This window comes from Aspergillus ibericus, assembly GCF_003184845.1.
Source record: "Aspergillus ibericus CBS 121593 unplaced genomic scaffold BO80scaffold_14, whole genome shotgun sequence".
In the NCBI taxonomy this organism is placed as follows: domain Eukaryota; kingdom Fungi; phylum Ascomycota; class Eurotiomycetes; order Eurotiales; family Aspergillaceae; genus Aspergillus; species Aspergillus ibericus.
The window spans coordinates 568339-592717 of record NW_020292112.1 but is presented as its reverse complement, the minus strand read 5'-3'; the positions used below and the strand labels follow the sequence as shown (position 1 = coordinate 592717).

The following is a 24379-nucleotide window of genomic DNA, read 5'->3' as shown; positions in this document are numbered from 1 at the left end:
AGAAGTACCTACAGAGTATTCAGCGACCTTCTACGGGGCTGATATCAGCCAGGCTTGCGGCCGCCCGGAGAGGCGGCTGGAGTACTAGCGGCTTCGGATGGTTCGGAGGAGGATTCGGTCTCCGAGTCGAGTGCGCTAGTTAGTACCCTGGACCTGGGGCCTCTACGCGACCGCTTCGGGACCTCATTCTTTTCTCTTCTTCGAGTGGAGTCCCTCACTCTGCCTGGTATTGGCCGGTACTGATACTAGCATCGGCCTTGTGGTTTCCGTGGAGGTTACCACACGTGTATCGTCCAGGTACTCACTAATCGGGCCTGGAAGCGCTTGCATCGTGAGTCACGGAGCAGTGTACAGGCCAGGTGCGCTCATCGAGACACGTCAAGGGGGCAATCTTGGTCGCGGTATGGTTCTTTTGGGTTGCTGCTGGCTCGTTGGTACCTGCGATTCGGGCCTGGAGGAGGCAGAGAGAAGAGAGACGCAGAGGTCTTACATTAATGTACGAGGATAGTTATCTTCTTCTGCTCACCAGAGTTTCTCCTTCTTCGGCATATCTGCCATTGCAAATGGCATCCGAAGAAACATATCCATCAACAATGCTGCAGCAACACTAACGTTGAGACTGTCTACCCGGGCCGGATCAGACCCCACCCCCAGCTCCGTACTGATTCTGGCACCAGGAATGCTAACTATGGCATCCGCCTGTGACCGGATATGGGAACTCAATCCTGTGCCCTCGCTGCCCATCATTATGACACTTGGTGATTGAGCAAGAGGGCCCTGATTGGCAGGAGTGCTGTCACCCGTAGTACTCCGGCTTTGCCACAAGGAGGTCGGGTCAATGAGGGTGGAACCTGGACCGGGGGCATCGGCCGCATAAAACCGCCACCCGTTGGTTTTGGACCGCTGGATAAAGTCCACCTCATTTCTGACATGAAGAAGAGTCATGTTTTCGGCGGCTCCCGCGGAGGACTTGATGGTCACTGGCGATAGAGGCGCGGAGTTTCGACCCGCAAAAACTATAGCATCAACCCCGAGGTAATATGCGGAGCGGATAATGGCGCCAAGATTCCCCGGATCCAGAATGCCGTCAAGTAGTAGAACGACGGGATATCTGTTTCGAAGGGAGTGGTTGATTTGGATACGATCATTTGTACCATTCACCTGAGCTTCTTCCCGCGATTGTGCGCCTAATTCCAGGCGGAAGTGATCCTCTTCCGCTGACGGAACGGTCTTGAAACTTTTCACAGGGAGTTGAGGGAGGGGAGACACCTCAAGAACACAGCCGTTGTGGGGTCGTCCGGCACTCATCTTGTCTAGCAATCGATCCCAGCCTGCAAAAGCCATCTTTACTGTGACGTTCTTGGAAAGTGCTAGTTTCCGTAAGGTGATTTTCGAGGAGTTTAGCTCCTCGCCTGCAGCTTGATACAGGTATAGCTTGTACAGCCGGCGCCGGCCGCAGCGTAAGGCCGCCTCTACCGCTGCACTTCCATAGATAAATTCCGACGCAGGTGTGGTGTAAGGGACTGAGTCCGGAATACGAACATTTTCCTTCACTCGTTCGGGGACCTTCTCGGTGGTGCGATGGTAGGATTTCCGGTCCTTTGGGTGGCCATTGTCCTTTGTTCTGGGTATGTCTTTCGTTTTCGGCGTGTCATGTATTCTCGGGGAGTATCTGGTGCTTTCAAGCCTCTGGTGCTCGCGAGGGAGTGCTCGGAAGTTTCCTGTCCGGATGAACTCATCCTCGTCAAATTCGATCTCCGAGTTCCGCGGCCCGCGTGTCTCCTTGTATTCAGATCGCTGCGGCCTGGAGTCCCTGTCTCTCCCACGACGAACTTCCCGTTCATCACCAAATGTCTTGCGGGACCGAGGAGAGTCGTCTACCGCTTGGGACCTGCGGATGCCCCGACCAATGGCCGAGTTGAGGGAGGCATGCCTGACGGAGTGTAGACGAGCTGCCGGGGGGACCGAAGATCGAAGATATACTCGAAGGGGGGTGAGGGATGAGTGAAGAGACATGGCCAACTAAGACGTGAAGTTTCCACGACTTGACTCGGAAGCGAGAAGATCGCGATATCGGATGGGGCTGGAACACCCGGGGGAAAGCTCTGCGTGAGCGAGCCACGTGACGGAGCTAGCACTAGCTGCCGGCGCGGGCCTAGCCGGCCTGGCCTGGAGATTCAGGCAGACGCTCCACTCGGGGGTTCTCCTGCAGAAAGCGGGGTCGGATCGGAACACCCAATCATCCGACTCGCTACAGGTTCGTACTATTCGTAGTTTCAAAGGGAGCGTCTACATAGCATTCATCTACTATGACTTGACTGAACCACTAGACCAAATACAAAAGCATACATAGTACGGAGTACATATGACTGAATTGGATTGGATTGACTCGAATTAAATTAGCATAAGTTGGGTCTATATATTGACCCGGGAATTCCTGCGCAGGATCCAAATGCAGTGATCTGCTGTATTTGTTGTTTCGCCGAAACGAGCAGGAGGTGGAAAGTGGCGTCGGATAGCTTAATTCATCTGCCATATCCGTAATCCTCGGTTAGAAGGTAACGGATCAAATGGGCGCGCCCCTCGCTAGTAGTGGTGGTAGGGGCTCTTAGGCGTGGGCTCGCCCTGTGACGGATCAGATCTTCTAAATGCCGGACCGAAGCGTATGTGGGGTTTCTCGACCGCGATGCAATTTGTTGACGCTTGGATCCGGGGGTATAAGAAGTCGCTGGCACTTGTGATTTGCGTCCCTGCCTCAAGCGGAGGTAAGAGATGAGACGGGATGTGTCGAATCAGCGATTGAGGTGTGGAGGAGGTAGAGGTCGGCGTGCATATATATAGACATGTATATATATATACCCCACCGAGATATCTACACACCAGAAATTGACGACATCCGAAATCAGCCCATCAACCCGCCCAGAACCACGCGACCAACGCCCGCGATTTCATTCTTGGCCCGATGACGGCTGGCGTCTTCGAATTCGCGGATAATCCCCGCGACCATGATCTTGCGGATCTTCGCATCGGCCTTGGAAAACATCTCCCCCAACGCCACGCTACACACCGAGGGGGTGAAAACCAAGGATACGAGCCGCGTGTAACAATCAATGAGGACATCGCACAGCGTGACAAAGGTTTCGAAGTAGTCCGGCTCGAATGGCAACAATGGCGTTAGAAGGTACGAGTACTCCTCACCGGGCAGGAGCTCCGAGGCCTCTGTATGCGGAAACGAAATGGTCGCAGCCGTATTGGCCGAGTTGCCTGCCATCGCTTTCAGGTCTGAGGGGTCGCTGGATTGCATGGGCAAGCCGATTTCCGTAGCCGAACTGGCGCGGCGCGCCTTGGTGCCGGCGTGTGCGGCACGCTTGAACATTTGGGGTATACGGGCTCGGGCGAGGGTGGAGGAGGATGTGCCGTCGGGAGGATGAACTTGTTGGAAGGCCTCGAATTCAATTAGGAGAGTGTTGAGGGCCCGGAGGAATTCGACGGGCGTGGTGCTAACGTCGAGAATGGGGGGAAGGGAGAGACCCAGGAGGAGATAGTTGATGGCACGACGGGCGAGTTTGCGCGGTTCGAAATACGGGAGGCGACCGATATCGTTGCGGGAAAAGTGGACAGTATTAAACCAGTATATGCGGCCCTCATGGGCCTTGCGTAGGTAGCCGAGGGTTGAGATTCGCTTCGCAGCCATGTCATGGATGTGTTGGTAGATGGCTGCTGCGCTCTGGGGCCCTAGAGATCCACCACTCGCCAACGGGGGGGGAATGGACCCCACCCCTGGATCATGGCTAATGCTGGATTTGGTGTCCCTGCGCGACAGACTAGGGGCAAACGTAGAGGAGATCATGTTAGACATGGCTGCGTTGGAGAAGGGGTGCCTGCCCCTGTCATAGAAGTGGCTTGCCTTGGCTGGAAGTCGGGGGCTGTGGAGGAGAGGCGTGGGGGGGGGAAACTCGGCGGTTACCGGAGCCAGGGAGGGTCAGGTGATAGGGAGTCAGGTGATTTAAGCCAGGTCAGGTGATCATGTCACCTGATCCGGGGTCATGGATATATCTAGATCAGATAAGAGAGACACCATGTTGTATGATGGGGGAATCTACCAGCAACCACCAAAACCACGCCACCTTCATCTGGATGCTCAAAACCATCGTTGGATTACAACTGATTACCGGAAATTCCCATCTACGTCGCTTTGTCGGGTTTTCGACACGCTGTGCCCGCAAGGTTGGCCAACCGACTGATGAAAGTTTGTCACGCCCAGCCAACCTCCCCATATTAGAGTCAGTCAGCAACTCGAAGTACGCTCAAGAAGAGCTAATCCTAGTCACGAGGTACCGCTCTGCGGACACGGGGGAACGGAAGAGAATTGAGCAAGCGAGCCGAATTCAGCTTACGCACCAGGTGCCGGAGCACCATGATCAGGACCGATTGCCGGTTTGGCATTGCGTTCACGCAACCGTCGACCTTCCATGAGACCGCGAAGGCCGCGCTTCTGTAACCCGATGACGCTGCTGAGGTCGCCAGTCCAGATCTCGCGCTCGGGACGTAGTTCCGCATCGGTGTTACGGCGGTGATGGGACGGTCGGGTCGGATCGCCACCCATTTCGGTGTCGGAGTGGTCGAAGCTAGTGTCGGTGGAAGCGGAGGTGGAGGTACTGGCGTTGCTCATCGCGTCTTCGCGGTCGCGGTCGCGCTCTCGTTCTCGGTCAAGGCCGGCGGTGCTGCGCTGCCGGCGGCTGAAGATGTTGGTGTTGATGCGGAGGGGGATCCCGCGAGAGCCCATAACGCCGCTGGCACTGCTGGCGACGGAAAGAGCAGAGGTACCGTGTTCCGTATCAGACGAGTCGGAGGTAAGGTGACTTTGGGAGGTGGTGGTTCCGGTGCCGGACGAGGATTCGTGGCTGGCGTGCGCGCCGTTCAGTGCTTCCAGAGTGCCTCCGGGACCACTGGTGAAGCCAGTGCCTCGCCCACCGCCGGCGGCCATGGCGGCGGCATTGAACACGGCAGCGGCGTTTCTTCCATCCAGAACTTGATGGAGGCGTTCGACGGTGGCTTCCAGGAGGCCGTCGACCTGATATGGGCGAGCGAGTTGGAGAAGGGAGCAGAGAATCTGCGGAGTGCAGAGAGGAGAGCCCGCGGGTGGTAGGGAGGACGTATAGAAGTAATAGACGAGAACTTGGAGAGTGAGAAAGGTGTGGGGGAGATAAAGCACGCGGGGACGAGAGGTAGGGGAAAGGCTATGCGCTGAGGGTATCTCAAGGTTCGCTAACAAGGACTTGGAGGTGATTGAGTGATTGCTGACGAGAGTAGAGGTGTTGGAGTAGTTGCTATTCTGCCCGATGGACGGGGTGATAGTAATGCTCGAGTTGCGACTTGGGTACATGGCGACTGCTGGACGGAGCGCGGCCGTCTCGCCTATTCCGCCATCGCAGGACTCGCGCAGAAGCTGGATGAAGTAGGGACCCCATCTGCGCGTTAGAATGCGCGAGTTCACGGGGATCCGCTCTCCCCCAACGGCCTGGAGTTCCATATCGGCCATTTCAGGCAGAGACTGGGCGAGGTTTCCCAGTTCATCGGACGCGGAGGAAAACGGCCTTCCGCCAGAGGTCAATTTGGTCAGTTTGGCCTGCATGGACGCCGGAACTGAAGGTGCACTGTAAGAGATGTATCCCGAGGTGGGCGTGGTCCGGCATGCATTGTTGTAGAGCCCAAACGCCTCCAGCTCGACCATACAGACGTGGGAGAAGTTGATCCGACGGTGATTGTAGTCCTCGACGAGGCTGCGTTTTCGGTGACCCAGAATGACAAAAGTGTTTCTTCTTGACCAGAGTATACCACGGTTCCAGCTTCCATGACCGAAGACTGACCCGCCGGCATCGATCCTCCCCCAGGTGAGAGTGCGGAGGTCGAGGGCCCACAGCGCATATTCTTGCTTTGAGGACGTCAGATATGTCCCGCTCACGACGAAATGCCCGTTGATGACCCCTCCGTTGGGAAACCTCAAGCCAGGAGGCGACGCCTGGCTCTGCATGGGTTTCTCGATCAGGCGGCCATCCGGGAGGCGCACCTGAAGCTCCAGCTTCACATCCAGGAAATTGTAGTTGGAATATACCAGCATCGGACACCCCTCGACTTGCGATCCTTCAGCCGGTTCCTGTACGTCCTGACTGTCTGCGGCGGACCCAATGTCGGAAACATTCATGCCGACCAAGGGAGCAACCACGCTCCGATAGGCACCACAGCTTCGCCCCAGATGGCTCGTGCTGGTCCACTTCAGGCTGCGTAGGTTGAACACACTGATCTGTTCGATATAATGATTCGAGCTATCCTGTCCTCCTACCACCACCATTTCTGCGCCTCCGAACCCATCAATATCGACGCCGATCGAGCCCTGGTGCGGATTCGACGAAGCTGGGTTATGATGAATTGCGGACAGCGGCGCAGTAGCGGAGGTGAAATGGGCGCTTGAGGGCAGAATGGTTGCGCAGTGTGCATAACGTCCCTGGGGTGAGTCGATTGCGGGCACGCGGGTCCACGTCCGAGATGGGACATCGAATATATGAATATCAGACATGACCACAACCTCCGGCTGTGCCTCCTGTCCACCCGAGCCGTTAGTTGTGGGATCCTTCACCACATTCAGTGCAGGCGACATGCCGCCGTAGCACACCAGTTTGTGATCGCCCAGAGCGCAAACGCTGTGGAAATAGCGCGGGCGAGGGACATCGCCCGTGGCTTCGATTTTCGTCCAGTGACGCCGGATCAAGTCCAGCTCGTATATGTCCGACGTCAACTGTGGGCGACTTTTGGATAAGACACGACCGCCGAACACGTAAAGCTTATCACCTAGGATAGTCGTAGTGGCCCCGACCAACGGATGCGGCTCTCTTCCGGTTGTTCTGCGCACATTGCATACCAGACCCGACAGGTTGATGGGCCCTGAGTTCGAGGCCGGCGGTTGAAGTCCCGGTTGAGCCCCCGACGCAGAGGGATCCTCCCTCCCTGCGTCCAGATAACCCAAACTCGACTGGCTTCTGGACATCATTGTGGCGGGATAGGGATGCTCCCACTAGAACAGGCCACAGAAACCGAGTGCCGTCCTTCCACTTTGACGACAGAGCAGGTCCCCTCCAAGACCACGTATGTTTCCCTTCCTCAAAATCTTGACTCCTGGTATGGCGCGATTGAGACCTCGACTCGACAGGGGGTCATCACACTCGTAAAGCACGAACAGGCACGGTTGCGGACAGGAGCGAGAAGAGTGCCGTTGGATGATCCTCGAGGTCAACGTCGGGCCAGAGTGTGGGGAATCGAGGAACTTTCGTGATCGTGAGGGCCGCGGGGGTCAAACCATCTAAGAATGGGACAAATAGGTTGAGAAAGCCAGTGAGGGGTATAGGGAGTTCAATGAATAGTGTCCAGTATCTAGGGGGGGCTGTGTGAGATCTCCCCGGTCACATGACCTGCTTATATGATCCACTTTCAGCATGTGTCAAAGTCATGTGACTTGATATGCCTTGATTATTGATCGTTAATGACGATCTCCCGTTCAGCTACGAAAGAATCCCAAGAAGGCGGAACGGGAAGGGATTAGTGCTAGGAAGTGCTAGGATAAGCACCTACGGCCCCGTACCTGCGCTTCGTTCTCCTTGTCCTCCTTTAGACTTGTGTTGCGTTCTTATTGAACGATACTAGGTACTGTGCACTGCTTGGATATCTGGTCGCCTCCCAGGCTGGAAGGTCAGACCTCTTGCGCGTGAAGCCAAATGGGGTTCCCCTTTCCCTCCGTTGGTGGCCAGGATTGGGTCGTGATCACGAACCCCGTACGAAACCCGGCGCCGGATGTATTCCTGCGAGTGTGAATAGTACCGGATTAAGGCGTTTGGGTAGGTACTCTGGTTCTTGCCGTCTCTCAGGGCATATATAGTATGTATGTGTTGGTACGCGGTTCTCGTAGGCTTCTGACAGGAGGGGATAAGGAAATGAAAAGGGATCCCGGGTGCCTGGGATTCGGCTCAGTGAGAAAGTAGAGCCAAGCCTTATTCGATATACCAGGGCGCCGAAATCTATGACCAGTCCGGGACGGCTGAACCGACAACGATATGGGGTATCTGCAAATTCGCAAAACGCAGGCTGAAAAGAAAGAGAAAAAAAAAAGGAGCAAATATCCATCGGGAGAAGAGAAGATCGGCTGATCTGCAGAACAATGTTTGAAAGCTATTCATCCAAGCTGAATATCGGCCTTAGCTGAGCCCAGTCATGCCCCCAAGACTGGCACGAGGTGCACTTCGGCGTGGTTGACCCTGCTCACTGGGCGTTACCAATCGTACCCTCTTGGGTGACATGGTGCTAGTGGAGGCTCCACTCGGCCCAACACTTGTCGCAGTAGTCGTAGTTGTGGAAGCGCTCCCAGCCGACGCACCAACGCCTAGCATTCCACGAACCTTTTCGACAGCCCTACTCTCCCCCTTAGTCCACGTGTCTCGCTTGACAAAGCCTACGCCAGCTTTCCGGCCGGCCGAATCACGTCTTTTCGACTCCTCGAGCAGTACGGAGCGGTTGTGTTCGCGACGCGGGCCTGGACCACAATCGTGCATGCATCCTGGCGTGGCGCAACCACCCTCACTGACGGAGACATCGCTCAACCATGTGCTTATGCAAGCCAGATGGCCTCCGTGACCGCAACCTTGGCACCAGGTCCAGAGAGTGGATCCTTTGGGTCGAGGAGGCTGAGACGAGTCGGAGAAGACTGGAACCAGATGTCGCAATTCACACTGGGAAATGGGTTCTGTTTTCAGTGAGGAATGGGATGATGATAGTGCATGGGATGTGGCCTCGGAGTCCAGGCCCTGACATGAAGAAGCAGATGATTTCGATTGCTCGGCAACCCATTCGGGAGGCGGTTCCAGGCTCATGCAGATGGCACATGGCTCTTGAGGGGTGTTGCAACGATAACAACGACGGTTGTCAGTTTTGGGGTTTTCGTAAGGACGTTTGCATGTAAAACAGAACACGTTCATATATGTGTCGGCTTGCGCGTACTCGTAGACAGCTGGATAGGACGATACGCACAGCCGCCGAAGCTCAGCGGCTTCAAGGTACATTGACTGGCGCACCAACTGCTCATTATACGCCTTGAAGATGTATTCAGCCTCCTCATCGGGAAGGATCCTGCCACAATCTTGGAAAACAATGCGTAACTTCTGAAGCAGGTGCGCAGCGGATTGAATGTCGACATGAGTGCCACTATGGTAGTGTCTGATTGCTTCTTTGAAAAGCATCTCGACGCTCCATGGTTTGTTCGTCGTCACGTCCGGACTAACCGGTATGGACACGTTTAAAAGATCCTGACTTACCCCAGGTATAGCCGCGCTGAAGTGTACGGGGCCTCGTGTTGCTCCATCTTCCTGGCCGAAAGCATTCAGGGGACGGCTTTCCTTCAGAAGTAAAGGGGGACTGGAGGGCCGCTCGAGATGGATATGCTCCGCATCAGGAATGCTTTCCTCCAAGTTTTCGCTATCTTGGGCTCCTTTATCATTTACAGCAGTAACCCCACGGACAGCGTCCCCTTTAGCCCCAGTGTAGCTGCTACCAGGTGCAGCAGCAGCAACCTCTTGGCCAGGATCCCCACTCCCTGGGGTTTCATACAGCCTGGCCGCAGAAGAGAGCGATGCAGCCATTGATTTTGGTGGATGAGAGCTCTCCGTTGAGGCTGAGAACATTGGAAAGCTTTCTGATGATTCATGACGATGGAAACCCGGTGGCTTGATTGGCTCCATATGGGATTCGAGTGAGAGAACCTTCTTGGGAAAGATTCTATAGTCACGGATGGCGGCCTTTTTATCCTCCATCTTCTGGTCGTACTCATCTACTTCAGAACCTTCCTTGGAAGCGACAGTATGTGTCTTCAGAAGCCAATCCACTCTACCAGCAATGGCCCGGGGCGCAGACCTCTGATCGTCCCCTGCATCTGGGTGCACTGGGACACGTCCTGGTTCGGACGGCAGGCTTTCAGGTGGGATGGGAGCCTCTTCGCTGGCAGTAGATTGGCGATGCGTAAGTTGATGGATGAGTTGTGGATCGATGTCCGACATTGATGACCAATCATTGGAAGTCATGGTTCCCTGATTAGAGCTGAGGACCGATGGTGGAAGAGGCTTCATTTCCATATTATCGTTCAAAGATGTCATATGCGAAGTTGAGCTGTCCAGAGACCCAAGGGGGGAATCAGGCAATGGTTGCGCGAGGGGCGTTGTCATATTTGACACGCTTTCAGAATCTGCTAGCGGAAGCTTTAATGTTTCATTTTCCACTACACCCTTGAACAACTGAGCTTTAATCTTGTCATGCCTCCCGTCTTCGACTAGCCTCGGTTTCTCAGTGACGGGGCCTTCCTTGGACGGTTTCTTCTTCATCGTTCGAGATCCTTTGTCTAAGGACTGACGTTGCTCTCTTGCTCTGATTTCTAGCTCCTGGACAACGGCAAACTTGATAATGCGCCAGGTTTGTGCTAACTTGAGTAGAGAGGCGTCTTCGGAACACTGTGCATTGTGGTTGAGCGATTCGAGCAAGGATGACAATTTATCCACGTGAACAGTATCAACCCCTCTAAGCAAAGCAGAATAATGGGAGGCCAGATATTGGAAAGTATCTCGATCCATCGTAGCCCCTGGAATGCTCCCAACTGCTCCCAGCTGGCGTGCCTCAGGAGTTGTGATCTTGGACAGGACCTTCTCTAGTGGGAGGACAGGAACGAGATCTGTCACACCAGGCGGAGTACTGCCCAACGACTTAGACTGCCGAGCACTGGTGGACTTGCTATGCCGATGACGGATAGGAGCGAACGAGGGATCATCAAGTATATCCTCGGCAGGGCTCTGACTCAATACTTCACCACTACTATTCTCTTCCTGTTGAGGGCCGACAAATTCGGTAGTGCTGAGGCCTAGAGTACTACGCTGCGGACGTTTTTGGACAAAGGCTAGAACTTCACCACTAGGGCTCCAAGCCACCGAGCACGTCGGCCGTTGATTGATGATCTGGGGAGCGTATCGGACATCGGTCTGCGTGAAGGCTCCGGCTTCACCAACTGTCCACAGTAGGTCTTTTGAATGCCAGAGCAAGTCGGTAGCATGCGCGTCGTATCGATCAAATTCGCGGAAGGGTATATGTGGCCGTCGAAGGTCCCAGAGATGGACTCGCGGATCTTCCTTGTCGTAAGATGTCACAACCTGGGACGACTGCCAATCACCGGAGGCCTCCGGCTCCCTGGCCCAGGAAGGGGGGCGCCAGCGGACGTTAAGAACAGCCTGGGGAGTGCGAAATTGGAATGTCGGTTTCTGCCGGCGCTCGGCTGAGGAGGAGAAATCCCAGACCTTGACTTGTCTGTCCGTGCCACCGCTGACGATGTGCTTTCCATCAGGATGCCAGTCTACCGAGAAGCACGGTCGGTCATGGGCAGTAATCCGCATCAACGGAGCGTTGGATTTGCGACAGTCCCACAGCTGAATCGCACCGCTGTCCGTCGCTGTTGCAAACATAACCCCGTCGGTTGGAGACCATCTGATATCTCGGATGGCATCACTGTTGCCATGGAACAGGTCAAGGCTCCCGCACACCAAGACGCCACGTTCCGCAGAAGCTGTCCGCATGTCCCACATTCGGATGGAAGAATCCTGACTCCCTGACAGGAGCCATGACGCATGGTGCGGGTTGAAGGCTAGCCGATGAACTTGGCGGCTGTGTCCCTGGAAGCGGCAGCATTCCAAGCCGGTCCGGTGCAAGTCGTAGACTACAATGCGGCCATTGGCCACCGCGGTGGCAATGATCTGGTCGTATTCTCCATGTGACCACTTCACGTCTCTCACGGTCAGCTGGTCCTTATGCCGTGCGGAGAGCCCGCTGCCAACATGATGAGTGGATGAATAACTAATGATGGCATTGCGAAGGTTGAACTCCTCGGATGAATGATCAGGCGAAACGCGAATCGTCTTTAAGATCTCCTTGCCGCCAATGACTGCGTGTGTCCGCTGCGGCGAGATGTCTAGGGCAGCAATTGGGATCCCAGTCTTATGAGACACAGTCTGGGATGCACCAGGCAGTGACTTGGGCCTTGTTGAACGGGGACTGGCCGACAGATCCGCTCGACTTCCCGCCGTGTGCGGACTAGGCGGCCGAGACCCGGAGAAGAAGGGCTGGGCGAATCGGGCCAGAGCGCTGGCGGCGCGGTTGGAATATTTGTGACCCTGTTGCACGGGAGCTGGGGGAGGCGGGGGTGGTGGTGTTGGGGAGGAGCTGCTGCCTCGGGCGGGCAGTCGCGAGAAGTCGGACATGCTCGCCAGCCTGGAGTGGTCGGAGATCAGCCCGGTAAAGATCGGGACTCCAGCATGATTGACAAAAACGCCCGGAGCCCTGACAAGGAGGTAGAGAAGAGGGATAAGAGACTCCGGAACACACGGGCGGGCGATGGGGAGGATGAGGATGAGGATGAGGATGACGGCGGAACGCGCCGAGGTCACGACGGAGCGTTGAGTCACGTGACCCGGGACTACGGCCGGCCGGCAACGCTACACCGAGGGACAGCGGGCAATACATGCCCTAAGGCTCCCATGCTAATTATCTATCTACGGATTTGCGTTTCCTAGACTGGATGATTTGGGTAGAAAGATAACCAAGTTATATCCGAACCGGTCTGCTCTCTCCCCGGAGACGTGCCCGAATCGACGATTCGCAGGCGCGGAGCACGACGCAGAGGTAGAAGAATGGCACGGGTCCGATCACTTCCATTCGCCCACCCGCTGAAAGGGCTTGATCACCCGGGTCGCTTCCAAGACAACAATCGAGCGTGCCATATCAACCGCCGTAATCTTAGCTTCCACAACACTCAGGATGTCCAGATCGGGGGCGTCGGACATCTCCTCGGGGATCAGAACTTGGCAGCGGACTCCCAGGGATGTCATAACCGCCGTATATCCATGCCCGTACGGGGTTCCAGCCATGGAGGTACTGCTGCACGGGCGCTGGATCAGGCACTCGAATGTCTCCGGGAGGGCGCACTCGGAGAAGTAAAAGGCGCGGAACAGGAGCATACAGGCCCAGAACTGCTTCGACGCCACGTCACAGTCCCGTATGCGGTTGCGCTTCCACTGAGACCGCGAAAGATACTCGTCCACTTGTTCCCGGGAGAAGGGTAGAGCGAGCGCATCGGTCTGAGCGTCCAGGCGGCGGCCATGCTCGTGCTCGAAGCGAAGCGCAGCCTCGATTTGGTAGTGCGCGAGGACGTCTGTGTATCGCCGTAAGGGACTGGTTGATTTGACATAGGCATCGAGTCCAAGGGGGGCATGGTGAAGCGGGCTAGACGAAGAGATCCCCTTAGGGGCTGCCAAGTGCAGCCACGACTGCCCTCCGTATTCCGACAAGTTCTCGTTGGTCACCCGTGGGTATTCCGGGTGGTAGTACGTTCCGTCATATATGGTGGGGATGTTGCGCTCGGCCATCCACTTTGCAGAGACCCAACACGCCAGGTTCATTAGGGTCGAGATGAGGTTGCGCTTCGTGATATCAGGGACCTCATGAGGATCGGCCTGTTGTTGGGCCAGCTGGATAACAGGATCTCCAATCACGTAACGTCCATCTGGCACTTTCATGTTAGTGGGTGCCAGAGGCTTCGTCCCGACCGCCATGGAGACGGAGATATCGATCGGTAAGGGCCATTCCATGGCGCCGTTTCGGCGTCGGTGCTCCCGGAATGCCAACATCAACTGTCTCAGTGTATGGAAGTTGTCTTCGTCCTCGGAAGCCAGCTCCTCTTGCAAGCATTCACGCAAGTTCCTCTTCGGCAGTTGTCCTCCCACCTTCAAAGGTTCCAACGCCGTTCCGGTTTTGGGCTCGAAAAGGCTGCGCAGCTTGTCGTGCGTTATGTAAATCACATTCCTAACGATTCCGTTCGCGATCTTGGTATCCAGAATCTCGCCTTGCATATTCATCTTGGCGCTGAAGGTTAGTGTTGGACGACCGGAAGCCAAGCTGAAGTGTTCTTGTGTGAAACGGCTGGGCAGCATGGGGTATGTACGCTCGGGGGCGTACATCGTCTGGAGGCGCGAAGCAGCATATTTCATGATCGTGCCATCAGAATCAAGGAATGCCGTAGGGTTGGCGACATGCACATGGATCCAGAAGGTATCCTTCGATCCTGGTATGCGTTCGAGCGAGACACCGTCGTCGATTTCCTCGGCGGTCACATCGTCCACACAGTAGACCGGTAGATCGCCCCAGTCAGTCCGCACGTTCTGCATCTTGTCGAGAAGCTTCCCGGAGTCAAGTTTCTCGCACTCACGTTGAACTTCCACCCACGAGGCATCCGAGCTGGGCGAGATGCCGTGGCCCGGGAGGGCTAGACCTTGATCGAGCAGGCGCAGGTTCTCCCAGGGGTAGAAAACACCTAGTTCTTGAAGAAACAGAGTTGCCGTCAATGGATTTAATTCCACAGCACCATACATGCCTGTGCTACGCATGATATGCGAACCGGCCGAGCGCATGGTCCCGGATGTCATTCTGCGTGGTGGAAGGCACCATAGCTGAAGGTACTCGATGATGATACGATCGGTATCGGTGAACTTTTCCGTAAAGATTTCACGATAGGCCGCGTGCTTGCCATCCTGATCCGGGGCAAATCGCTGAGCACTTGGGCCGACGTAAGCCATCGTCGTCGGTGCACGAACGCTTCGGCTGAGCTTTATGAGTCGCTGAGCCTTTTGGATGAATTTCTGCAAAGGATGGTCTTTGAAGTTGGCGACCCCTTTGCCATGAACATTCCGGTAAAGATAGTCTTGGTGTTGGTGAGCCCAGGTAGTGACCTTTTGAAGGACCATGGCGATCCGTCTCGGTTTGACGAGGTAACTATTGGTAAAAAGCGAACTCCGGTCATTCTCGACAAAGAAAGAGTGGGCATGGGCGACACGATGCACAAGGAACAAAAACACATCATTCAGCTGATCCCTTGGGATATCAAGTGTCTTGCAGGTAAGCTCCTCCAACGTGTATTCCCGGTAATTCTCGTCGTCGGCCACTATATCATGGATACTGTCGAGTCGGGCTGCATTGGCGCGGTAGAGCTCTCGCACATCCCGATCGAAGCTGTATATCTTCTTGAGAAGATCAGCCCCGACGTTCCTCGGTACTCCACCTTCGATAACCGACTGGAATTCTCTCTTCATCTGGGCGGCTACGCCGGGGACGTGTGGGTGCAGAGGCGCGACCATCTCGGGAGGCACAAACCGCTTGACGACATAGTCGAGATCTTTTGCAAATGCTACCCGCCATTTCCCTCGGTCCGTATAAAACTGTTGCTGTTTATGGATGGACCGTATGTATATCGCAAATGTCAGAACACCGTCGACGCTGTATTACCCGCAACACAAATTAGCGGTGGCCATTGAGTTGAGCGGGAGCCGAGGCTCAGCTGCTTGCACTTACCCAGTCATTGCAACGAGATCTCCGGGCTCCAAGTACTGATGAAGACCCTCTCCTTCATCGGCGGCGTTCGTGAAATCGAAGGCATCATCTGCCGCTCGTAGAGCATCACTTCCGGCATCGTGAGCCTCACGGTTGTCGTTCAACATGTTCCCCACCCAAGGCGCCGACGCATCCAAGAGATTTGAGGTTCCGGGTCCTCGGACAGGATCCATGTCGTTGGATTGAGACCGCTGCCATTTTCGCAAATAAGTTCGTATGTCCTTGTGCTCATCGAACTCAAGCTTAAGACGGAGGTTGAGAACCTCAGTCGACGAGTTCAGGAGATCCTGATCGAGACACCTCGAGCCCACACTGAAGTGCCTTCGCGATACGAGTTGCGAGTAGTTGGAGAGATTGCTGCGGCGTGGGATCGGTGGCGCGCGAGAGGCGATTCCGCAAACAAATTTCGGCGTGAGCGCATGGTTCACCCCAGCCACTCGTCGCAGTACTCTCGTCTTCGGGAGTAACAAAGGCATCCTAGACCATCCATCATACATGCCCACAACCTTGAGGCAGACAATTTCGCCGGCAGGCTGGTGGAAGAGCGAGAGGGAGCATGTGAGGTGACGAGTGCAGATGAACAAAGTCACATGCTGCCGCTCAAGGAGAATCACGTGCCTGGAAGTTGGGCTCGATCAGGTGACTGTGGCGGCGATTCCTACCAGCACTGCAAGGCCATGTGTCAGCCCCAATACGAAGTATGTCATATCATACCGGGTGAACGCTGTAGCAAGTAAAACGCGCATCTCCAAGTACAGTTCCGTTCAAAGTCCGTACTGAGGTGCCCAGGCCGATCTCATGTAGGCGATGGTATCTGTAGACATAAAAGGCCCTCTTTCCCAGTGCCCTGGACTGGCTTCAGCTACGGGATATGATTCTATCGGCGACTATATGTATTCAGGAATAGCTTGCGCGTTTAAACCTCAACTCCTACATCCTCGAGGCTGGAGAGGAAACTACAGCTATCGTGTGGACTGAACGAAAGAGTGACGAGCCATTGCTTGGGAATAGTCGCTGTTGTTCCGCCAACAGTAATGTTTAAGTATCAATTATTCTTAAGCGCTCCAAGGACACTGGCTCGTTGGTCCTCGTAGCAGTGAGTAGGAGCCGGGCCGCCGATCAAGGCTCGGTTTAGATGGCTGGAACGTGACCTTAACAAATGTAGGAGCTTGCGTGGGCGAGAGGCTTTGAAGAACATGATGGTTCTCGCATTCGCAAATAACGCTATTACAGGTAGACGGTTGGTATGATCCAAAATCGTTTTTCTCAACAGGGTGGTTTGTTGGGTCATGTTTGACCTGCTAATGGTTGATTCAGGTGTTTCAAGTCGAAATCGTGGGTATTATTTAGAAAGGCGTTCCAGGAGGCGTGTCAAATTCTAAACAGTTGTATGGCCGCAGTGGGTGCATTCTGCCTGCGGCCAAGCCACCCCACTGTTAGAGAAATCAAGAAATTCGTTGGATTACCTGTAAACCCACCTTATCATCCGTTCGAAGATAATGAGATCGTACAATATTGTTGGAGGGTTTTAACGTTGCTTGAAGCCATGTTGTACCTAGTGGCCGTGCGTTGATGTCGCAGTATATGAATAGATTATATTTGCTTCGCTGGAGTTGCCCAGAGCTACGCGGGAGCTAGGATGAGATAATGGATCAGGTCTGGTGTCCGCTCAAAAACACGTGTTAGGATGAAATCGAAAGCATTGAGCCGGGCGACATCTCCACAACCCGGCTCGCCTCCGCGGCCAAGAGGACGTCTTTCTATGTGTGAGAGTCCGCGTGGATTCGGGTACTGAAGGTCGAGGGGTTGGACGGTACGCTGGGCTGTATCCTTGCTTCGACCGGGAAGATCCTTACGTGGCCAACATCACGCAGCGAGCTTCATGAATTGAATGAGAATGGACGGATCGACGCGGGCCGGAAGGCGAGGAAGCCCGATCTACACAGGAGGGATGGACTCCCGGCAGATCGGACACTGCAGCCGGAGTCGCATCCAGCTCTCGAGACAGGCACTATGGAAGATATGCCGGCATGGAGTGACCATATACGTCCGTCGGCTCAGGAGACTCGTGGCCCCGTCCGTGACGCTACTGCTGCCGGGCCCTCTGGCCGCCGCAAGGACGGGAACCTCAATCTCTTGCATGCAGATAGCACAGTCGAACACGGCCTTTTTCTTGTCCTTCGCCCGATGCTTGTCTTCGTCCCTGGCTTCGCTAGCGTATTCTCGCTCGTCAGCCCGCAAGGCCCCAATGGGGAGGACTCCGCCGGACTCCAGGTCGTCGTCCGATCCAGCGCTATCGCGTAACACGGGGTGGTAGTCGTAGGCAGGGGGTGCCCAGCCGCGCGGAATGAAGAACCGTGGCCCCAGAATATCCTGGCTCGCCAATATCCAGACCTGAATCCACACCCAGCCAGCCAGTGCCAGGGCGGTGGTAGAGTCGGGCCGAATAAAAAGCACATTTCCGCGAGCGGTTAAGAAATACAAGAACGGAAAGAGTCGAAGAAAACTTTGGCCGACCACGAAGTCCCAGCGCAGTGCTTTGCGACAGTTGCGCATAACATTGCGATATATCTGGGGTACCCAGAAGGATAGGTAAACGAACCCAAGGGTCCGGGCATACATGGCCCCCATTCGGTTCGGCCAAAGAAAGGACCATATAGATATAATGAGCAGGACAAACAAGATGAAGTAGAACCGTGCGTACATGGCTCCCACATCACCCCGAGTATCCCGCGCAGTCGGTGTAGTGCCCCGATTCGCGGGGGGCTCATCTTCTTCCGCGGGAGGATCCTGGTCGGGAGTCAGAATAATCGGTGTCGCGCCAGTGTCACCGACTCGAGCCGTGGTGGCGGGCAGTGGCAGATTGCCTGCGCGCGGAGTAGTCGAGGGGTTGGGCCGGCGGTCTTGCTCCCTTCGCTCTGGAGCCTGGACAGCCCAGATCTCCATCATGAATTTCATCCCGATGTAACTGACGGAAAGGAAGGCAAGGAAGGATGCCGTGGTCATGACGAGAAATGAGACAGCGGGATAGAGCTCCAGGAGCATGAAAACCAGCACAAACGAGTCCCCAAATGCCATGAGCGCGATCGTATAGAAACTGATCCGGCTTCTAGTAGACGGTGTGGACGCTTCTTTGATTTGGCGCAAGAGTAACGCTATCTGGGCCACGGAGAAGGCCGAAATCACAAAGATGATGCGGGCTGAGTACTTCCCAAATTCCTCGAGTTTCGGACCCGACAGATACAGCGCTTCGGTGGGAGGAAAGTCTGGTGCTCCCTTGGTCTCCAGAACATACCCACAATCGGGAGAGAATACCACCGCAGACATCACCAACAGTGGAGGAGACGGGATAGGCGCGCCCATAGGGTACCGCAGCTCCTGTTCCATTTGCTCGATAATCGCTTTGTCTGCGAGGTAGCCATGAATCGCGACCGGATGTTGTTGCAGATAGACGATGTGTTCACATTTTGGCGCGGGGAATTCCACCTGCTCAGTCCCGACCAGCGAAGACCAAGGAAACAAGGTGGGCGGCCGATTTTGTTTCTCCGAGATGGTGTCTGAGAGAGACTTGATGAGGAGCTGGTGGGTCAGATTGTAGGTGTCCGACGAGAGGGCGAGGTGTGGCAATGAGAATACACCCCCAAACTTCTCGCTGGTGGTGCTCAGGATGATGGCCCCGGTGTCTGGGAAATGAACTCCAAACAGCGAGAGGTACCACGTCGTTCCCCAGAAGTCGCCGCTCTCCACTGCCAAGGTTGCTCGAATTTCCCGGACATGACCGTGAGGCAACCGAAGTTCTTCTCCGCCCCCCTCTCGTAGATCGAGATAGAAGGTGCCACGGTCGCCCGTAACGTTATGGCTGAATTCGTGCGTGAAGTATTCGTTTTCGAGGACGATGGCGGTGGTATTCAGCGGGGGGCGTTCCTGGTCCTGCCGGCGGCGGACCCACTCCCCGCGCAGCTTTCCCGTTGCATTGCGATACACAGGGAGGAGTAACTGGGTCAGATTGAGGTCGGGGAACGCGCCGGGGACCGCAAGGGCCTTGGGAGGCTTCAAGCCCGCTTCGGCCATGGTGGACCGGAGTTGAAGCCGGGCTCTCTCCTGGACCTCGGGAAGAAGATCCCAGGCATAGCTATCGTTCTTCCTGACCCCCGAGAAGGGGAGCCATCTGTCGGCTGCCGGGTCAAAGTCTCCATACTTGGACTCATTCAGCATCCGAAGAGCATTCCGTTCCCTCGCCAGTTCCCGTTGGTGCTCCCGATCCTGAGACACCAAGGGCGAATGGGACTGCGAGCTCAGAAGAAGGTAGAAGACTACCAGGAAAAAAAAGAAAGAGCCGCGGTGATCCATCGATGCCGATGAGTCGCCGGCATCGGACTTTGGGGGGCAGGGAGGTTCTCCGAAGGTCCAAGCTATGCCGTGGTGCGCGACATGGCCAGTTTACATCGACCTAGACAGAACACGAGGGGGCGTGGTCGCGGAGGAGCGGCCGTTCGACTTCTTGGCGAAGCACGCAGGCTGTGCTTGTGGTCACTGGACTCAATGAAGCCACTTGCGACAACGAGATTGATCGGGGTGAACGATCGGTCCGAGGTGAAGGCTGCCTGCAAGGAGGTCAGCAAGGGTTTTCTCCGGGGGCGGGTTGACGATAGCAGGGGTTATCCCACGTTCGGACTCAACACGTTCAGATCTACCGCAGAGACGGTGGGGGGAAATGGGAATTGGAGTCTTGGACTTGAAGTTGGGGGAGGGGGGGGTGAAGACCCCCCGCGTGATCCGCGTGTTCCCGTGCGGGGTCACCTGACCCCCGCTCCGTCGGACGGATCTCTACTATCTCGATTCTAGAACCAGAGTAGAACCGAGTCGGACCGGCAAAGTAGTATCGACCGTCGTTCGATGACGATGCCTTGGCAATGACGTGGACAAATAACAGCCAGGCTAATCCTGTAACCTTATGGACACCCTACTATGTATTGGCACCTTCTCTACGGAGTGATATAGTCTACACAGCACACGGTGAAAGTGTCACCCTGACCAACATCACAGTGAGCGAGCCCCACTCGGCCAATAGAATATGAATTGAATTGATTCAAAGCAAAAATATAGCAACCGTCCATCGCACTCCGGGTACCGATCTTCCAGCCCCCTCTAACTCCAAAGTGGGCCAAGCGCTCGCTCAGACAATTTTATATACGCGCTTCGCGATATAGAACGAGGCGATAGCAAAGAGGACCAGCCCCGCCGTAATCGACCAAAACCATGACAGACTATCAATATCCTGGCCCGGGACTTTCACGTTCATCCCCCACATCCCGCAGATAATGTTCAACGGGAGGACAATCGTTCCCAGCACCGTCAGCTTCCCCAGCACATCGGCCGTCTGTTCCTGCCGCTCGTTCATGAGGATGTTGATCTGCGCCAGGTAGTTGGAATGCGCCCGCGACAGAAGGGTTTCATAGTAGGTCAGACTGCTGGTCATCGTCATGATATGGTCCTGAATATCACCCAGATAGAGGCCAATCTCAGACTTGGGCGCCACCTCCCACTGCTCGTTGCACCGTTTGGCAAACCCCTTGACCACGTCCGCCTTGTTGCTCAAGAGCCGGTACATCCCCATCACCTTCTTGCGGCACACCCCCACGCGCCGGAGCATCTCGCCAGGGGCTAGAGACGTTGTCACACTCTCGTTATCGCCTTCTTTGTTTGGCCCCATCCCGCGCTCGTCAGCATGCATCTGCATGATCTTCTCGTCGATCTCGTCGACCTCGTCCTCAATGGCCTGAATCAGAGGACCAAACACATCCGTGATGTCATCGATGAGCGCGTACGAGATCCAATCAGAGCTGAGGATCAAATAGTCCATCAGCTGGCGGATCCGTCGGCGCACATTGGCCGGATGCGGCGTCTGCGAGAAGTGGAAGGACAGGACGCCTTCCCGAAACACCACCACGTACATGTTCACGGGCTCGAGATAGTTTTCGCTGTTCGGATCTTGCTCAAAGGTACGGTAATTCACAAAGTAATAGTTCCGGAACAGCTCGACTTTCTCGCGTGCCTCTTGCATCATGATGTCCTCGGTCGTTAGGGCATGGATACCAAAGGCCTTGGCCAGGACACGCATCTCTGCGTCTGTTGGGGAGAGAACATCGAGCCAAAAGGTCGGTCGAGGCCCATACCGCTTGGGTTTCGGTTGACCCGGCTTTCGCGGGGGTGAGGCGTCCACCGGTGTGCGTGCTTCCGATACAGCCTCACTGATGATCGATGTCCGGGGCTGTCGTCTTTGGTTGTTGGAGAGACCCTGGTGGTTGTGATTATAGGCGGTGTGACCGACGCCGCCATGAAGGTTCCCATTCGGTGAGGTTACCCGGGCTTCATTGCCGCTGGCGTGATGACCATGGTTGTGGAAACCCGTTGTGTCCTCGCCCTGCTGGTGTACCGACTCCGTGTCATCTTCATCGGACGAGACCTCCAGCTCCGGAGGGTCCGGAATGAAAAGCTCGCGGAAGCTGCCACCAGGCTGGCAAAGCTCAGAGATCGTTTGGGCATGGATCGTACTTTGGAACTCTTCGTTGAAGTACGTAAATCGGTAGGGAGCTTCGTCCTCTTCACGTCGCCAGAGTCGGTACTGCGGGCGCAGGCGGCCCTCGACGAGCATGGGCTCGCTGATTTTCTTCGCGCGATAAGCCCCCGATCGCTCCTCTTTCTCCTGGCGACTCCAGTCTTCCAAGACGGATAGATCAGGCCATTCCCGGAGCCGTCGCCTCCGACGATAGCCTTCTTTGGCCGTTCTCTGTGCATCTTCTTCCGCCAATTCTGAAACCACCTCGGTGGGAAAGCACACATCCTCTTCAGCCGGGAAGGTGGTCCGACGACGGAGACGCTCCTGAGGCATAATCTGGGGCGAAGTCGGCGAAGATCCGCGCGACTGCGCCGGACGATTGCTGGCCCCATCTACATCGATCAACAGATCATGCGTGCGAGCCAGTTGTTCCATCCGATTGTCGATCGACTTGGCCAGCGAAAAGTCAAATTCAGCCCCCGTAACCACCGCATCATCATAGTTCATCTCGGGTCCCAGTTTGGGCGAGGTTGGCATGGACGGGGGGTTATTGATATCATAGTCGTGATCCGGCTCGGGAAACTTGGGGCTTGGGATCGCTCGGGGTGAGCACCGAGAAGAACTCGAACGGCTCGAGACAGGTCGTCGCTGGGGGAACGACAGAGGGCTCGACCTGAAATCCGATCCGTATCGCGGCAAGCTGGGAGAGTGGCCGGAGGGCGGTGGCATCAACGGGGTCCGATCATTCACTTCTTCTCCGTCGCTGTTCGCCTCGACTCTGGCCCCGGACGGAAGGGTTCGCGAGCCCGAGTCGATGGGACGAAAAGGCGTAGAGGAGGAGCCCGGACGGTAGGACTGCGCTAAGCGGCTGTCTCTCCGCGGCCTCATAGGCGGCTGATTGCGATGATCCAGCAAGGCTTCACTCTCCAGGCTAGTGCTACTGAGGCCCCTGCCGAGTTTGTAGAAGGGCAACGCCGCTTGCGGCTTGGTCTGGTCCTCTGCCATCATGCCGCTGTTCTCTGCATCGGGGATCGAGGCATGGGATGCGGCTGGATGAGGATCCTCGGCACCCCCCAGGAAGGATTGGCGGCGATGACGACGCTTCCGATGACGGGGTTTTTTCCGTTTGGCCGACTTGATTGTCCCCGATCGGCTGCCTGCACCATCGTCCTGCTTCCGATCCGAGCCAGGAGTCTCGTAGCCACGGGTGGTTCCCGACTGGGAGTCACCAGGTCGACTGTTATGGCGGGCGGGCTTGCTGGGGCTGGGAGCGGTCTGCTGCGGAGTAGACGGTGAAGGCTGCATGGTGATCGATCGATAGCCTTCGGGGGGGGGGGCCGGAAGCATGCACGATGATCGGACCGAAGTGTCGACCAGGAAGGCCCAGCGCGGCACCAACCCTTATCTCGGTGGGGATGACGCGAGGCCGCTCGGAAAATCCAGAATGCTTCAGCAAGGAGGCCCCTCGCTGGAATTCTGGACACACTCGACCGCAGCGATAAGGATGATGGTGGGGAAGGGGATAAGAGTAATCACGACGGCAAGGGGGTTCGGAAGATTGTCGTGGCAGGCAGCCTAGTAGGGCTCAGCGTTGGTCAGGGACAATTCATCGGGGCGCCGGGCGCAGGGCGATTGGAGATCGGCGAGCGAGGGACGAGGCGTGGTGGGACATCAGGCACTTCCAACGGCAAGGGTTGAGCTCCATCGACCGGAGAGCCGGGGACGAGGGAAGGTAAATAGGGCTGAGGAGTGAGTACTAGTGTGGGATGGGACGCAGGCCAACGACCAGGGAACTGGGAAGATCAGGAAATTGGGGGGGGGGGAACCAGCTTCTTCTGAACGGTGAAGGTGGGAGGGAGAGAGAGAGACTGGCGAAACCGGCCCCGTGCTGGTCCCGAACCCCCTTCGAACCCGATCACGTGAGAGGATCACGCGATGACATCATGTGCGCCTGGACTGTGTTGGGAGTACGGAGGATGGAGGACGGAGTACTCCGTCCGTACTCCGTCCACAGTACACAGTACACCAGTACACAGGACAAAAGTTCTACGATGCACGTGACATGGCTGCGACACGGCCATCGGGCATCGGGGGAGGAAGGTTTCGACGACAACGTTCGATGACGCGCTCAGTGACCATGGTCGGCGCCATGACGTCGAGGCAATGGGAGTTCCCGGGAGAGAGCCAGGGGAACCATGATGACTGCGAGATAAACTTCATACTAGTACATCCGCCGGACACAGTAGTGCATACGGACTAGAGTACGGAGTAGCTAGTAGGTAGATATAGGACGAGCACTTCGAT

At 55.9% G+C, this 24379-nt stretch overlaps 7 protein-coding genes across 7 annotated transcripts; all 7 read right to left on the bottom strand.

The window, feature by feature from the left end:
- Nucleotides 1-32: 32 nt before the first annotated feature.
- Nucleotides 33-2069, bottom strand: BO80DRAFT_424157 (RNA methyltransferase). Its single transcript, XM_025719213.1, has one exon. It carries the CDS (start codon nt 2014-2016, stop codon nt 523-525), a length of 1494 nt encoding a protein of 497 aa, XP_025576570.1. The 5' UTR covers nt 2017-2069; the 3' UTR covers nt 33-522.
- Nucleotides 2070-2719: 650 nt separating this feature from the next.
- Nucleotides 2720-4149, bottom strand: BO80DRAFT_43128 (uncharacterized protein). Its single transcript, XM_025720735.1, has 2 exons — nt 4104-4149; nt 2720-4056 (listed from the first exon to the last, which is right to left on the bottom strand). The coding sequence occupies exon 2, from the start codon at nt 3857-3859 to the stop codon at nt 2903-2905; it is 957 nt and encodes a 318-aa protein (XP_025576569.1). The 5' UTR covers nt 3860-4056; nt 4104-4149; the 3' UTR covers nt 2720-2902.
- On the bottom strand, nt 4150-7464 carry BO80DRAFT_43127 (putative regulatory protein Ral2). Its single transcript, XM_025720732.1, has one exon. The coding sequence runs from the start codon at nt 7046-7048 to the stop codon at nt 4394-4396; it is 2655 nt and encodes an 884-aa protein (XP_025576568.1). The 5' UTR covers nt 7049-7464; the 3' UTR covers nt 4150-4393.
- Nucleotides 7465-8246: 782 nt separating this feature from the next.
- Nucleotides 8247-12335, bottom strand: BO80DRAFT_444033 (WD repeat protein; the record flags this gene model as incomplete). The annotated part of the gene is made up of 1 exon (XM_025721403.1): nt 8247-12335. The coding sequence occupies one exon, from the start codon at nt 12333-12335 to the stop codon at nt 8247-8249; it is 4089 nt and encodes a 1362-aa protein (XP_025576567.1).
- Nucleotides 12336-12589: 254 nt separating this feature from the next.
- On the bottom strand, nt 12590-16066 carry BO80DRAFT_404581 (exoribonuclease II). The gene is made up of 2 exons (XM_025717687.1): nt 15478-16066; nt 12590-15402 (listed from the first exon to the last, which is right to left on the bottom strand). The coding sequence occupies exons 1-2, from the start codon at nt 16011-16013 to the stop codon at nt 12780-12782; spliced, it is 3159 nt and encodes a 1052-aa protein (XP_025576566.1). The 5' UTR covers nt 16014-16066; the 3' UTR covers nt 12590-12779.
- A 1065-nt stretch (nt 16067-17131) lies between these two features.
- On the bottom strand, nt 17132-20281 carry dscA (ubiquitin-protein ligase dscA). The gene has a single exon (XM_025720349.1). The coding sequence runs from the start codon at nt 19864-19866 to the stop codon at nt 17455-17457; it is 2412 nt and encodes an 803-aa protein (XP_025576565.1). The 5' UTR covers nt 19867-20281; the 3' UTR covers nt 17132-17454.
- Nucleotides 20282-20479: 198 nt separating this feature from the next.
- Nucleotides 20480-23411, bottom strand: BO80DRAFT_424153 (cora-domain-containing protein). Its single transcript, XM_025719212.1, has one exon. The coding sequence runs from the start codon at nt 23378-23380 to the stop codon at nt 20693-20695; it is 2688 nt and encodes an 895-aa protein (XP_025576564.1). The 5' UTR covers nt 23381-23411; the 3' UTR covers nt 20480-20692.
- Between the last annotated feature and the right edge of the window lie 968 nt (nt 23412-24379).

What these genes read in the sequence shown, in the direction of transcription:
- BO80DRAFT_424157 (XM_025719213.1), bottom strand. Translation starts at nt 2,016, where the DNA reads ATGTCTCTTCACTCATCCCTCACCCCCCTTCGAGTATATCTTCGATCT.
- BO80DRAFT_43128 (XM_025720735.1), bottom strand. Translation starts at nt 3,859, where the DNA reads ATGTCTAACATGATCTCCTCTACGTTTGCCCCTAGTCTGTCGCGCAGG.
- BO80DRAFT_43127 (XM_025720732.1), bottom strand. Translation starts at nt 7,048, where the DNA reads ATGATGTCCAGAAGCCAGTCGAGTTTGGGTTATCTGGACGCAGGGAGG.
- BO80DRAFT_404581 (XM_025717687.1), bottom strand. Translation starts at nt 16,013, where the DNA reads ATGTATGATGGATGGTCTAGGATGCCTTTGTTACTCCCGAAGACGAGA. An exon ending in GATCTCGTTGCAATGACTGG is followed by an intron (nt 15,403 to 15,477) that starts GTAAGTGCAAGC and finishes CGGGTAATACAG; the next exon opens with CGTCGACGGTGTTCTGACAT.
- dscA (XM_025720349.1), bottom strand. Translation starts at nt 19,866, where the DNA reads ATGGATCACCGCGGCTCTTTCTTTTTTTTCCTGGTAGTCTTCTACCTT.
- BO80DRAFT_424153 (XM_025719212.1), bottom strand. Translation starts at nt 23,380, where the DNA reads ATGCAGCCTTCACCGTCTACTCCGCAGCAGACCGCTCCCAGCCCCAGC.